Source organism: Plectropomus leopardus, chromosome 19, assembly GCF_008729295.1.
Source record: "Plectropomus leopardus isolate mb chromosome 19, YSFRI_Pleo_2.0, whole genome shotgun sequence".
Taxonomy (NCBI): domain Eukaryota; kingdom Metazoa; phylum Chordata; class Actinopteri; order Perciformes; family Serranidae; genus Plectropomus; species Plectropomus leopardus.
In genome coordinates, this window is record NC_056481.1 from 1,388,936 (window position 1) to 1,404,835 (window position 15,900).

Consider the following 15,900-nt stretch of genomic DNA (forward strand, 5'->3'; position numbering starts at 1 on the left):
AATTTCAAGCACATTTTTAGTTCCTGACTCAAACTAAAATAAGACAAGTCAGTCATGTAGTTCATGTTCAAATCAATTATTTACAAGCTCAGTTAGAAAATGTTTTGTTTCGGTCTTTATGCTTCTTTAAAGAAATCATCAATGCGCTCTAATGCAAAGTCTCATTTCCCAGCATCCCTCTCTGACTCCGTTCCCCCTCCGTCCCTCCATGTTTTGTTTCTCCCTCCATCCTCAGCGTGAATCTGGGTCAGCGTTTCTGCTCCGTCCTCCTCGCTGACGTCGCCTTTCTCTCCATCAGGTTATTTTGGTAGAAATCTGGGTAGCAACCTGCAGGTCAGCAGCGGCGGCGGCGGCGGCGGGCTCGCTGCTGATGGCGAGCTGAGACGCCGCAGGCCAAATCAGCTTTTACAGATCAGCAGAAATCTCTCTGCTGTAAATATTATGACAATGTGAAAACAAAGTGCTGACTCGGGCTTTTTTATTTTTACGAGGAAATCCTCTGACAGTGTCAGAATATGACGTCCACAGTCATTAACAAGAGCGACCCTTCAACTTTGCACAGTTTAATATTTCAGGGGTCAAACCAGGTGTTTATAGCGGTACACATTTCGAAAAATCAAGTATTAGAATACCTTGAAAAGGTGCTCAAAAAGTCGAATTCAAATCAACTACATGGGAGAAGAAGGTTTCCATTAACCATGAGGTGTTATTTCAGGCGACTTTCAGGAGCTACAAGAGCTGTTACTGCATCACATAACTCTGAGAAGGCTGAGCAGATCGTCTGGAAGTTTTGAATCCACGATTTCACGAAGGAATCGTGGACTACATCTCCCAGAAATCCCTCATACGTGGCCGCTCCCACATATAAGGGGCTCGCCTTTCCATCACGGCTCCATAACACGCCTACATGGCCTTGGATTGGAAATAATGACGGCTAGTGCGGTGGCTGCAAAAGAAATAAAGCTGCTGATGTTTTGAACATCGGTTGCCATGGTTACTGGGATGTTATCACCAGAGAAGTTACAGAACATCCCTCAGTGGAAACACAGTCAGCTCTACGTTGAGTTTTTTGAAAATATCACAAAGTTTTGTGCAAATCTGTGACGGAAACCCGTCTAGTCCTTTTATATTTTGACCAAAGTTTTGTCCAATTAGTCATAAAAATGTCTAAAAATAGTAAAAAAAAATTCATCACCACTTAAGAAATTCATGTTCTTCCAGATGTTCAGTTTACCATCATGACTTCATGCGAAATGAGCAGAGGCGCTGCAAAGAAGAATAAAACGTTTACTTTGTTGTTCTGTTTTAATGTTTTTTATTTTGGTTTCAGGAGGAGACGGAGGAGCTGAAGAAGAGAGTCGCCGTGCTGGAGTGTCAACTACGGAAGAGCGAAGCGACCAAAAAGGGGTTTGAGATGTCAACGGGGAAACTGCTGAGTTTTGTGGAGGTAGAAACTTTTATTCCTTATTTGTTCATTTATTTGCTTTACCTGAACGCTTTTTTCATGTTATTACAGATTTTTTTTTAACCAAAAACAAGCATAGACCACCTGTTACCCGCCGAGCAACGTTTTATAAATGTAATAGATATTTAGAAATCATTTATAAATGTCTATTACAAGTCTATTTGTCTTTAGATGTTTAGATTTATTTGTCTTTACTGACTTAAAGTTGAAGGATTTCATCATCCTAAATATTCAGGTTTGACATATTTCAGAGATAAAACAGATTCAGATCACGACAACCTCAAACGACATTTTTCTTCTGCAGGATTTTAGTTTGTGTCGTAATCTTTGATTCAGCCCAAAGTTAAAGAGAAATGAACCAATAAAAGCACATCAGTCATATTTGTTTTTGTTTTTGTTTGTTTTTCCGCAGAACGTTCAGGAGTTCCTGCTTGAAAGTCAAGGACCCACAAAGAGCTACAGGTACAGTGTGTGTGTGTGTGTGCGTGTGTGCGTGTGTGTGTGTGAGACACAAATTGATGCGACGGCTATGCTGATGAGTATGATTTGCTAAACTGGTTGCCGTTAGCAACCACCAGCTCTGCATCTCGTGTGTGTTTTCAGGATGTTTTAGTTAGTGTGTGTGGATTTATCAGTGTGTGTATGTGTATGTGTGATTCAGTGTGTGTGTGTGTGTGTGTGTGTGTGTGTGTGTGTGTGTAGGTACAGATGTGTACTCATGTGTACACATGAGTGTGTTTTTGTGTGTGTATTTTCTGTGTGCTTTATTATATGTGTTGTTTTTTTGTGTACAGAATATGTAATAGTGTGTGTTTACAGCAGTATACAACATGCTGTGTGTGTGTTTTCAGTGTGTGTGTGTGTCTGTGTGTGTGTGTGTGTGTGTGTGTGTGTGTGTGTGCCTGAGTTCATGATGTCGTTTGTACAGTGTTATTTTTGTGTGTGTCTGTGTGCGTTTGTGTGACCAACCGCTGGAAACACATAATGAGAGATCCTGCAGAGAACAAGCCCATTAGCCCAGTTTTACACACACACACACACACTCACACACTCACGCGCACACACACTCACACACAACGTGGCCCACTTCGGTGCAGGTGCAGCAGCTCCTGTTAATGGTCGCCCACAGCGCGCGGCGCCGTTATGAAACGTCTCAACCTGTGAGGTCACTGACGACACCACAGAAGAAGAAAAGCAACAGCTGTCCATACATCCCTCCGTCCCTCTGTCCCTCTGTCCCTCTGTCCTTCTGTCCTTCTGTCCCTCTGTCTTTCCTTATCTCTCTTTCAGTTTCAGCGTCCTTCGTTATTATTTTTGCTTCTTTGTTTCTGTCTTTCTGTCCTCCTCCACCTGTCTCTTTCTCCTTCAGTCCATTGTGTTTTCATCTTTCTTGTCGTTTTTTATTCTGCACGTTGTTTAGGTTTTATTTTGTTTTCTTCGTCTTTCGTTGATTATTCGTGTTTTATTGAAGTCACATTTCTTTCTTTCTCTCCTCTCTTGACTTCTGTCTTTCTTCCCCTTCTTTGTTTCACTTCATCCTTCTTTTAAAAACTTTTCTTACTCTGCAGTGCTTCCTTCCTTCATCATTATTATTTCATTTTTACTTTTTGGACCATCTCCCTAAATTCTTCCCATCTTTTTCTGCCATTTCTCATCTTTCCTGCTTTTTTTGTCCTTCCTCTCCTCCGTTTTGCTCCCTCCGTTCTTTCCTGTTAGTAATCATGGAGGGTAATAGTGGCCTCTTCTTCAGTTGTATGTGTAACGGCAGGATTTATTCCTGTAATAAATGTCTTCCTCCGTATGTAACTCGAGCGAGTGCACTCTGTGAACAATGAGACGAGTTATCAGCGCCTTCTGCTCAGTTGTGTAAGTCACATCCTGTAAATCAGGTCAATCGGTCATGTTATTAAGTCACCGAGCTGTGACACCTCCCGCCAGGTTTCCTTTTATTTCGCCGCAGGTCAGTGGGACACCTCCACTCGTCTTTCATAACCACGAGACCCCCTGCTCGTCTTTTCTCTCTTTATTCACCTGTCCCGTCCCTTTCTAGGCCACAAAAAAAGTAGGGCCAACCTACATTTGGGTTCACGGAGGGCAGCGGGCACGAGGCGCCGCGCTCCTCTTTGTTTGGGCGCTGCTCGTTACCGACGCTGAATATCACTCTCATTAAAGTCATCGGTCGCCCTGAATCCAGCGACACGTGACAGAAAGAAACGTCCTTCAGAGGAGAATAAATCATGAAGCACAAAGAGGATCACCGTGTCTGAGCAGCGGGCTCGCCGTTTACCGACGGGAGTGTGAACCCGCTAACAGCTGCAACCATGGAGACGCGGCCACTTCTGCAGCTTCATAAAGTGTTTTTAGCTCCTGCATCAGTCAAACACGTGGGAGGTGTGAGTTTATTCATCAGGCTGTGACAAACCGACCTCAGCCGGCAGCTCCGCCGAGTTATTTAAAGCTTTTAGTGGCTCCTCCGAACCTGTAAACCGACAGGAGAGGCTCTAACGAGCAGGAGGCCGCTGTTTTTAATAACACTGTCTGTTTCTGTTTGTTCTCTCAACACACAAAAATGTTTATTTTAACGAGTAGATTTGGTTTTGTTCATGGTGCTTTACTTGCTTCGTGATTTGATGTAAAATGCATCACTAGGTAAATGCAACACGCCTCCAAACATCGATCAGCTGATCACATGCTGCATGATAATCAATACTGATGATTTAAGTGCTCAGTATTTAACACGTTCTCATCACCTCGTCACAGACCACAAACCAGATCTTTTTTTCTGCTTTTAGGGCACCAAACATCTGTGTTTTTTAGCAACGCATCCCGGAAATTTATATTTTTAACACAAAGTTATGAAATTCATGTAAAGTTACTGCGGTTAGGTTTTTTTAAAAAAAGAAAAATTAGGATGCACCTTAAAATTACTCAAAGTTCAGGTGAAAACATTCCTGAGCGGAAACTCATCCAAAACCCCAACCGGCCTCCTAACTGGACCGCTCTGGGTTTTTTTATTCAGCACGTGATCGCAGCCTCCCAAAATACATTAAACATGAATTTCTGTCATGAAACCAGAGAAAAGAAAAAAAGGAGAAGTGGAAATGAGTTTGAACAAAAGCTGTGATTTATTTACAAAAATCAAGAAAAGAAAAAAGCAAAGTGACTTTCAACACTCAGCTGCCTGTTCGCTCCTTTACTCCTGAAAAACTGCAGACTCCTCATCAGCTGACTGAGCTAGTGAGGAGGAGCAGCAGGAGGAGGAGCAAGAGGAGGAGGGGAGGAGGAGCAGGAGGAGGAGGAGGACAGTGAGAAGGAGGAGGAGGAGCAGCAGCAGCAGGAGGAGGAGGGGGCAGCAGCAGGAGGAGGAGCAGGAGGGCAGTGAGGAGGAGGAGCAGGAGGACAGTGAAGAGGAGGAGGAGCAGGAGGACAGTGAGGGGGAGGAGCAGCAGGAGGAGCAGGAGGAGACAGTAGCACCCCTCACAGAAAAAAGTGGGAATTTTTAGCCAAAGCTCGATCTCTTTTCTAACAGTTACAAAGTGTTTTTTGTTTTTTTTGTGCCTGAAACGAACCACATTAACTCTTTAAAACCTGAGAAAATGAGTTTGAGCTCTTTCAAACTCAGACAGCCAGCAACTTATCAACACATGGCCCCAAAATTAGCAAGAAATTAGTAAAAAAAAAAAAAGAAAAAAGAAAAGAAAAGAAAATTACCTGACAATAAGCAAAACCAGGAAAATACAATATATAAAAAAAAAGAAATAAAGAAAATTACTTAAGAAGTGCTGGAAAAAAAAGAGTATTTTTTCATTATATTGTTTTCTGTAACATAATAATAAAATATTTTTAAATTATTATAATTATTAATATCGTTTGAAGGACATTTTTCTCTGTTTTTTAAAATAATTTTCTGATAATCCTCTCTTTTTAAAATGAATTTTTAAGTAATTTTCTTGTCACATTTTACAATTTTTTGTTGCAATTTGTCCAACTTTGGGGATTTGAATCTTTATTTGGCAAAACCTTGCAGGTAAAGATTAGTAACGGTTTAACCTTTCAGGCCTCATCCAAAGGCGAAATAACCGAGTGGTTTTTCACCGCTGATTCCTCCGTCTCTTATTTTGCAGCTCCGGAGACGTTAAAGTCGGCTCGTCGTCACAAGGCCTCCCTCCTCGCTACAAGAAGAGTCCCTGGACGGCGGCCACGCTCGCCCAGGAGGCGAAGGAGCTCACGCGGACTGTCAGAGCCATCCTGGAGGTCGACTGTAAGTGATCTCGCCTCCGCGCACGCCGGTCTGCATGTCCTCCTCCTCCTCCTCTCTGTTTCCGTGCCGCCCCGCATGCGACTCCCACCGGACGAAGCTGAAACCAAAGTGATCCTGCCGCTGAGAGCTAACTGTCCTCCCCGTTTCAGTGCTGACCTTCTAGAAGATTCTTCCGTCAGCAAGAGACGTCTGCGGGACGCCTCCAGCCATCCTGAGCTCGAGCTCAACTCTGTCCTCCCTCCTCAGCGACTCCTCATCTCCTCCTACCTGCCAGCTGTGGACTCCCGTCTGAACTCTGCATGAAACTGTTCTGTTTGCACATTTATCTCTGCACATCTGAGTCGTCAGCACCCGCCAGTCAGCGGCGTCGCTCCAGTGTTTTGACCTGAATTACATGGAAAAGAAATGCATATCAAGAGCATAAAAATGTACATTTTACTGTCGAAACAGAGCGTGAAATATGTTTTCTACGGTTAAAACACTGGAGGGAGATCGCTGTGAATCAACAGACTTCGTGAACGCTTCAGAAATTTTGCCCGTTGGTCACTTTATCAATCATGGGAAGACAATAATGGCACCAAATCTCTCCCCTGCCTCTTAAATTTTCAATTTTCATTTAATGACTTTAAAGATTTGATCTGTCTCGTCTCTGCAGTAGAAAGATGCAAATACTTAAGAAATTTCTCACGAGGTAGAAAACCTACAACTACCAGAATGCACTGCGCTGCATCAGACCAATAAAACGCTCCCGCTGCTGGGTGATGTAATGCGGACTGGTCCGCGTGAAACCTGATCTGTATTTTCTTAAACGTGTCGAGAAAACAGAACTTGCAGATCAGCAAAGTTTAGCATCAGCGCGAGATCCTCTTTGACGTGATCGTGTTCAGAGTAACTTGTTTTAGTGAAGTCGCTAAAACTTAAAAGAACGAGGTCATTCAAATGGTCATTTTCAAGTTGCAGCAACTTCACAAAATTAAGTTGAAACAGCTACATTTCAAGTAAACTTAAATGTAAATATGAATTAAGATTAATAGCTGACTTTTACTTGACTTTTTCAGAGATCGGTCCCAAAGATTCTTGAAAGTGAGATTAACTTTTTCTGTTATGAATATTTCTTTTATGGTGGTTTTTAAATTTGTAAAGTTTTCATCAAGATGAGAAAAGTGATATAATAAAAAAACTGTCTTCATCATAACGTAAAGTCTGTAAAAAGCGTGAGCTTGCAGGAGAAACACTTCCGCACAAATTCATACTGCGAAATCAAACTTTTTCGCCGTGTGCGCCAGGTGAGCAGCTCCTTTTCAAGAAATAGGCAAATCTTTGAGATCTAATTGTTTTTAAAATTATGTCCAAAACTCTCGTCAGATTGGTTAAAGTGATTATTGGGAAGAACTTCCGAAGCGTTGGCGGCGTCGTCTAACCCGACCTCCGTCTGTGTAGCATCAACAAACACCTTCATATATCAGCAATATAAAGCAATATCAAACTTTGACGTCACTTCATGTGGTCGCCGTTTATCGTATTTATCCGTCCAGAGCGAGTGAACTAAACTTACCGTAGCTTCCTGTCAGTGTTTAGCTTCGTGTCTGAGAGGCCGAGCGCTCGTGTCTGTGCAGTAGATTAGCCGAAAAAATCAAACGGTACGAGCGGAGGAAATCCCGAAAACCTCCACAAGCAGGAGGGATGAAGGAGTCTCGGTATTCGTATGGGAATGCGGCTTCGTGGTCGGACACCAGCAGGACGGTCTGGACGCTTTAGTCGCTGTCGTGATGTTTGGAGTTATTTGCTGTTTGTTCTCCTTTTTTTTTCTGGGTAAATATTCTAAAAACAAAGTACATATCATGAGAGGAGAAGCTAAAACTGTGTGAAATTTGATTGTGATTTCTGGATTATTTCACAGTTGAGCTGCTGGAAGAATCTTTATTTAACCGGGCTGTGACTGATATCACGAAATAAACGTTCAAAATGTAAAAATTAACATGGTTTGTTTAAGAAGCAAAGCAAAGCAAATTTTAGTCTGAAGAGTGTTTTTCATTTTCAGACGATGGAAGATCGTCATCAGTGCGGTGCTGCGAGAAACCAAACAACGAAAAAAACACACAAACAAACAAAAAAACACACAAACAAACAAAAAAACATGAATTAAACTGTCCCAGCTGGCCACCAACAGAGTTAATATTTGAATGAATTTAGGTTGTGACCAAAATTCAATGTCAAGTCAATGTCTTTATCACTCATAATTATTACTGAAACCCAAAACATAAAATCTATTATTATTAGTAGTAGTAGTATTATTAGTATTATTATTTTATCATGATGTTTTGTTTTTCAGTAATAATTACATAATAATACAGTTTTAAATAGCTTTTTTTCTCCTTTTTCCCCAGCTTTTAAAAAATAAATTTCCAAAAACATGCAAAGAAGGCAATGAGCAGCAAGAAATGACTCAAATACTAGCAAGATATTGGCAAAAATTTGAATAAAAAAAAGTATCAGGAACAGAAAATAACCTGAAAAAAGTGCCAAACTAAAAGAAAAATAATTAATAGAAATAATTATTTTTTTCTCTGTAATCTAATTTTAAATATATGATTACATAGTTCTGAATCTGATTTCTGATCATTTTCCTCCAGTTTTATTTTAAAAAAAAAAATTTCAAATGATTATCTCTTTCTCTCTCTCTCTCTCTCTGTATATATATATATATATATATATATATATATTAGCAAATTTTTGGCAGTTCTTTGTCACCTTTGGAAAAGTTCTTGCAATACATTTTAGCCTAAGTTACTAATTTCCTGTCTTTGAAAGGTTTTAAAGGTTTAAAATTTTGTTAAATGTGTCAAAATGCAGCTAAAAAAGAGCTGAATTCAGGTTTCAAAGGGTTAATATTAATGTTACGGAGCTTTCCAAGCAGCGTATAGTCCAGACAGGCTGGTGGGAGTTCATTAAAAATAAAAGTTAAAGATCTCTTTAACATTATTCCCTGCTGATGTATATTTCTGAATCGATGCTGAAGCTCTTCAGCACAGTTTGCTTTCAGCCGGCAGGATGTGGTTTTTGACACAGTCACCTAATTTCCCTCCATCAGTGGGCGGACGTGGGCGCAGTTACATAATTAACAGCCGTGATTCAGGATCACAGAGACCTCCTCCATCATTCACAATGTCCTGTTAGAGCTAATGAAGACGGAGACACAAAAAACACAAGTCACACAGAAAGTAGGTCAGACTGATCCTGCTGGCACAGTCTAGTGTGTGTGTGTGTGTGCGTGTGCGTGCGTGCGTGTGTGTGTCACCTATAGCTCGTTTCATCACAGCTCTGGTTGCCTGGAGACGTGCTCTGCTTTTAAAATTGTAAAGCTTGTAACTGCAGGAACCTTTGTCTTCTCCATTCACTGCCAGCTAATATGATCAGCAGAACATCTTCCTACACACACACACACACACACACACACACACACACACACACACACACACACACACACTGTGGCAATAGATTGCATTAGGAGCCATCAGCAGAGTCTGAGCTTCAACAGTCATAATGCGACTACAATGCCTAAAAATATTATAATTTTTAGGTTATGATGAACGCCTGTCTGGGTGTTAGAGTGTTTTTTTCTTCCTCGTCGAACACATTCGCCGCCACCTGATTAATGTTACACAATAAAAAGCCTTTTTTTTTCATTTCCAATGACTCACAGCTCATAACATTTAGAAATAAGTGGATAAAACCTGCAGATTCTGACCTTTAAAGGTTCGGTGAGCCTTCGCTCCAAGAAGAGACGCTGTGCTCTCTGTGTGAAGAAAACTAGATTTTAAGATTAATGTTAGTGCAAGTCTGCAGAGCTGCAACCAAAACGATTAAAGCAGAATCAGAGCTGAATTTGAGCTCGACTGACGGAGAAAACATGCCTCTGAAAAAGAATTTGAGGCCTCATGTTTTATTTAGTTTGCATCATTTAAAGCATTTGTCTGCACAGAGCAATTTTATTTGGGGACCATTTGATTAAATGTGATTCAAAAACAGGAGAGCAAAGTCGAAAAAAACATAGTAATACTTAAAACGCGAACATTAAAAGGAGAAACCAGATAAAAAGTGATCAAATCAAAGAAAGCAAACCAAGAGCACAGAAAAAGTGTCGTTTATCAGCAGGACATTTTGTTGTCCGTTGCCTGGCGTCTCAAATCACATTGTTATCAACATGTTGAAGACATTTCAAGGACTTGTTGTCCACGTTGATTTCTGACGGACGAAAAGTCCTGAATCACGCAGCAGTTAGACATTTTTGTCCAGAAAACATTTCAGCAGGTTTTTACTGGACGTCCTCACAAAGAACTGAGCGCCTGCGTCTGGCCTAGTGCCCTGGTTCTGATCATTTTTTGGGATTATACTCGGTTATGTCGTACGTGTCATATCACACCCTTTTTCCGGAGCGCTCTGATAGAAATCAGGATACTGCAGCATGTATACAGCTGTGACGGAGGAGACATCAAGCTGCACTCAGTCAGATCCTGTTAAGAGTTACAGACGTAAAGAACGAGGTTCCTCATGTTCATGTCAGAACCCAAAACCTGCAGCAGGACAGTAACGTGTTTTTAAACGCACGATGCTGAATTCATCCATCATGTCGACCTCGATACACCAACCCGCACAACTCTCAACATTAATAATGCAGAATATTGAGCAGACTGTGGTTTGATCAGAATATTTAACAGACAAACAAAAGAAAAACACAGTTATTAAAAAATAAATAAAATAAAAACAAATCAGCCTCCGGGACCTCGATTTAAAAAAAAAAATAATAATCATCAACTGCTCATTAAGCAGGTGAAAGAGAAGAATTAACCTTATTATTATAATTAATTTTATAATTGAGGTTGACAGATAAACTTTTATCACTTATTATATATTTTTTTGTACATTTATTAATGGCTCTGGTATGTTTTCTTCAACATATTTAAGCCTTTGAAACCTGAGTTAACACCAGTTTTCGTGCTGCATTCGTGCTGATTTCATTCAAACACCTAAAACCAAGAAAAAAACAATTTTTTTTTTCTTTATCCAAAAAACACAGAAATCCAAGGTTATCAAAAAAACGTCCAACATATAATCATATACAAGAAATATATATATATATATATTACAATTTTTATTATAAGATATACTATTGTCCAAAAATTAGTCAGGGCATATATAGAAATCCAAGGTTATCATAAATATATAGTACATATATATATATATATATATATACATATATATATATATATATATATATATATATATAAAAATTAATTGAAAAATTAATTTTTTATAAAAGTGTCTTGGTCTTTTTTCTTTTTTTTTTTCTTATTTTTTGTTACTTTTCACCAATTTCTTGCTCATTTTTGGGCAGAGGAGAGCAGGCGGGACGGCAGGGAGAAGAGAAACAGCATCAGCGAGGAAAACGAGCAGATCTGAACTAGAAAAGAGTGAAGACGCAGACAGGCTGAGCAGATACTACGATGAGGCAGAGCTGAGTCTGCAGGACGTCTGATTACAGGACGAGATGCAGCTGCTGCGTCTCTGCTCTGCCAACACACCTGAGTCCACTCAGACAATCACACACACACACACACACACACACACACACACACAGGGAGAGACGCCTGAGAAACTCATATCAGGCTTTATTCATACATACATACATACATGAATATTTTTTAAAACTTTTTGCTGTAACATAATAGCAATTTAACCATAGAGACAATATTGAGGATGACTGCATTGATATCCATAGATGTGAACGCCAATTTAACAGAAACATAAAGACAGTAAAGAGACACAAACATAAGAATTTTTTAAAAATAATAAGAAAAGAAAGAAAAAATCACACCAGAAAAACAAAAAAATCACATAAGGTCGTATTTCAGGCGACTGGAAAAATACATTTGTCCAAACTGTGGTGGAAACCCTTTTTTGGTTCCTCTAGGTCACATGAGGCTGTGAGGTCACATGACGCTGTGAGGTCACATGACGCTGTGGCTATGTGAGTCAGTAGGAACTGGCTCCCTCATGATGCAGCAGGAGCTACAAGAGCTGTTATTGCATCACATAACTTTTAAGTTTTTAACCCACAATTCCTCTGTGAAATCGTGGACTACATCTCCCAGAAATCCCTCATACGTGGCCGCTCCCACGTATGAGGGGCTCGCCTTTCCATCACGGCTCCATAACACGCCTACGTGGCCTTGGATTGGAAATAATGACGGATAGTTTGGAGGCTGCAATAGAAATAAAGCTGCTGATGTTTTGAACATCCGTCGCCATGGTTACTGGGATGTTATCACCAGAGGAGAAGTCGCAGAACATCACTCAGTGGAAACACAGTCAGCTCCTCATTGTGGTTTTTAACGAAAATATCGCTTAAGTATTGTGCAAATCTGCACAAGTGGAGTTCACTTTGCTGAACTTGAATCTGCAAAGTTGCAGCCAATAACAGAAGAGCTTTTTGTGGAAGAGACATCGGCTCTCGTCGTCTTTAACAAGCTGATATTGTAAATATTTCCCATGATAAACTCATGTTTCTAACAGTTTTCAGGTGTGATTAAGCACCTGTGTGACAGGTCAGTGTCAGTGAAACTGCATGAATTATGTGACAGAAGGCGTTAAACCCTCGTTTGAATGTGTCATGACAACCAAAGATTTTCCTCTGCAGTGACAAAAAAATCTGTTTTTCTTGATACTTCTTCTGCAGAAAAGAAGCTGACAATCTCACCATGAGGTCCATTTAGTTCTGGAGCTTTCAGTCGTATCTCGGAGTCGTCATCATTCAGATGAAACTGCAGAGTGAATCATTTCTTTAAAAAATCGGTCTCAAAACGAGGACTGTCAGAGTTCACAGACGCAGCCGTCTGCCATAACTGCCAGTGTCTTTGTGTTGCTGTTGCCATGACAACTGCACCAGTGTAAATCAGCGACAGTGATGCTGGACCTCCAATTTCTGTCATCATTTTTTAAAAAAACTCACAAATCTGCATAAAAAATACACTAGATTTACAGCAGCCTGCAAATAATAACTGAGCCCTGATTCAACATGAAAAAATGTGATGATATTTTACATTTTCTTTCGTGTGCAAAGACGGACTGACGCTGATTTATGACTTGTTATTGGATTTATTGACAAGAAAAAAGTAAAATAACACACACACACATATATATATATTTATGTTTTCATTGATAATTTTTACAGCTAATTTTCTCAACATTTTCTTGTCTCCTTTATGTATTTTATTTTTTTCATTTCTTGACAAGTTGTTCATGGCCTTTTTTCCTTGTTTTCAAAAGAAGTAAATCAAACTAATTTTGAGAAAAGTGCCTGAACGCAGCACAAACATGCTAAATATTGTGTAATCTAAAGAGCCAGATGAGTGTCAAAGGAAGATTTAAAGTCAAAACACGCACATGAAATAAATATAAATATAAGTATACAAAAATTAGGGGCTGAAGACGCCACTGATAATACCTATCCATGTTTTTTAGAGCGTTTCCCTGCAGAGCTGCCATGTCATAATAACACATCATTTGTCATGTATCATGTCGTGTATCGTGTCATCGGGTCACTGATACAGCGTTCAACACAATCCCTCTTTTCTCTGGAGGTGTGAAATGTTCGGCGTCAGTTTACGGGATCATCTCCGGGGGGCAGCATTTGAAACGTCGCCCCCCTTTGTGCTCTGAAACGGGGTTAAGAGACTTTTCATCCTGCAGCTCGTACAGTAAACGGAGAGCCACAGTGGAAAAGTACAGTAAGACTCACAGGGGAGTCGGAGAATCCTGGAGCTTCTCAGGGAAAAGAGGCAGGATGGAAACTCGATATGTGTGTGTGTGTGTGTGTGTGTGTGTGTGTGTGTGTGTGTGTGTGTGTGTGAGAGAGAGATCTGCTGGCCTGATTCTGTCTGGAAAAGTGAAGCAAACAGACCACGTTCAACACGACGCCCACTGATGACTTTTTGTTTCCCCCCCGCAGGTCTCCCTTACGGCTGGGAGGAGGCCTACACTGCGGACGGAGTCAAATACTACATCAAGTAAGAGCAACACTTTCCAACCCCAAAACCCAAAAAGTACTTTTCCCTCCGTGCAGTGCAAGTTTCTAAAGTATGTCAGTGGTGCAAATTCCCAAACAAATCTGCGTTCAATCTAATTTATGTGCAACCAGAACGTGCACAAAGTTTCAGATGTCAAACATGGAAAAAACCCTGTTTTATCATCTGAATGTGGATTATCTTTTGAACATCTTTGGTGTTATACTAATTAAGAAAGTGTGAATAATGTTGGTGAGTTTGGATCTTTTGAAGTTTGATTGTGTTTAACATTCATCTATAGTCATCAGCTCGGTTTTCTATTACAGATTTTTGCAAAACTTAAGCGATATCTTTGAAATTTCAATAAAACACAATTGCGAGATGACTGTGTTTCCATTGCGTGATATTATGCGACTTCTCTCGTGATGTTATGCAACTTTCCTCTCGCGATTAACAACCCAGTAACCATGGCGATGGATGTCCAAAACATTGGCAGCTTTATTTCTATTTCAGCCGCTCAATAAAGCCGATCTAATATCGTCGTAATTTCTTTGTCTCGTATCCGAGTGAAGTCGGTCTCTGCCTCCGTCCTCACACACCGAGTCACGTTTTGGAGAATGTCATGTGACTTTGTTGTTCTTCTTCTTTGTGTTTAATGGCGGTTAAACAACCGACTTACTGGAGTTTGGCGTTTGATTTCTGTTTGTGTTTTTCACACCTTATCGTGTTCCTCTTTCGCTTAATCCTAAATATCTGTGACTTTGTTGCCTGATCACCATGGTGACAGTTCGCACTGTTGTGCAAACTTTAAGACCGCGCTGCTTCATCCCACCACGCGCATTTGTTGACGTCACGATAAAAAACTTGAAACGTGAGGAAAAAGTCTCTGAGCAACTCAACAAGAACTGTTACGCAAATTGCAGGAAATTAATAGGATTTTTTTTAAATAGAGAAAAATGTCCAAAAAAACTAAATGTATCATTATCATAATTATATATTTAAAATCATTTTTTTTACATAAATATGATTATTATTATAATAAGCACTTTTTTCCAGGTCATATGCTTTTTTGAATTTTTATTTTATTTTATTTTATATTTTTCCTTCTTTTTTCGCTCTTTTTGTAGTTTTGTTTATGTATTATTTATTTTTGTTAATTTTTGGGTAATTTCTGATTAAGTTGCTCATTGCCCTTTTGGGCTCAGGTTTCAAAGGGTTTTATCTGAAATCTAAAACTATTGATAAACTCGCCCACATTAATCATGAAGTCATTTATATCTCCGAAACAGAAACATTAAGCCTCCAGAGAAACTCTGAGGAGGAAGTTGAGGCCTCTAAAGTTTGATAGCATTCGCACAAGTATCTTGTCTTGTGTTTTTTGTGACAGTCACGTGACCCAGACGACATCGTGGAGCCTCCCTGTGACCAGCAGTGGCGGCGGCGCCTCTGGGCCTCCTGCGCCTCCGGAGGCGTCAGAGCGGGAGGCGGAGCGGAACGGAGAGCTGACGGAGCGGCGTCCGAGCCCGTCCATCGAGACGGAGATGTGAAAACCTGCAGCAGACTCTCCCTCCTGTCTGCCATTAGTGTTACCATAGCAACATGATGCTTTTTGAGTAATTTATATTTTAAAATGTTAAACTCACAGAACTTTACTTTAAAGGAATTCAGGGGAAATTTGGTGAAGTGTAAAATAAACACCGGATATTTCTGAAGTATGTAATCTGTTTTTAAAGCCTCAGTCGCTTTAGTAAAAGTGTAAACGTGATATTAAAGTAATAATTTGAAATGTTTCTGAATAAAATTCTGCTGTGACTCTGCAGCAATTGAGTCTCTTTTCCTTTGTCCTCTTCTTGTCTGCTGGACGTTTTCAGACGTTTTCTCCTGGACGTTTTCGGATGTTTTCTGCTGGATGTTTTGCGTGTTGGCTCTTTGGTTAGTGAGGCACACCTGTGCAGTAATGGTTAATCAGTCTCACCTGTCAGGTGGACTCTCTTTGAAAAGGAAAAGGCTCATTAACATGGATTTTAACAAATTTGTGAACAAAATATCAGAAATATATCTACTGAGTCCATGAAAAAAGTCTCCGCTCTTTAATTTTAATTTTTCCATTA

At 40.1% G+C, this 15,900-nt stretch overlaps 1 protein-coding gene across 1 annotated transcript in view; it reads left to right on the forward strand.

Moving 5' to 3' along the window:
* Positions 1-15,336, forward strand: part of stxbp4 (syntaxin binding protein 4) — a 54,635-nt gene extending 39,299 nt beyond the window's left edge. Inside the window, exons 18-22 of the mRNA XM_042508466.1 lie at positions 1,331-1,447; positions 1,878-1,927; positions 5,590-5,726; positions 13,735-13,792; positions 15,177-15,336. Coding sequence (XP_042364400.1) covers positions 1,331-1,447; positions 1,878-1,927; positions 5,590-5,726; positions 13,735-13,792; positions 15,177-15,336 — 522 coding nt within the window. The remainder of the gene's footprint in view (positions 1-1,330; positions 1,448-1,877; positions 1,928-5,589; positions 5,727-13,734; positions 13,793-15,176) is intronic.
* Positions 15,337-15,900: the final 564 nt, after the last annotated feature.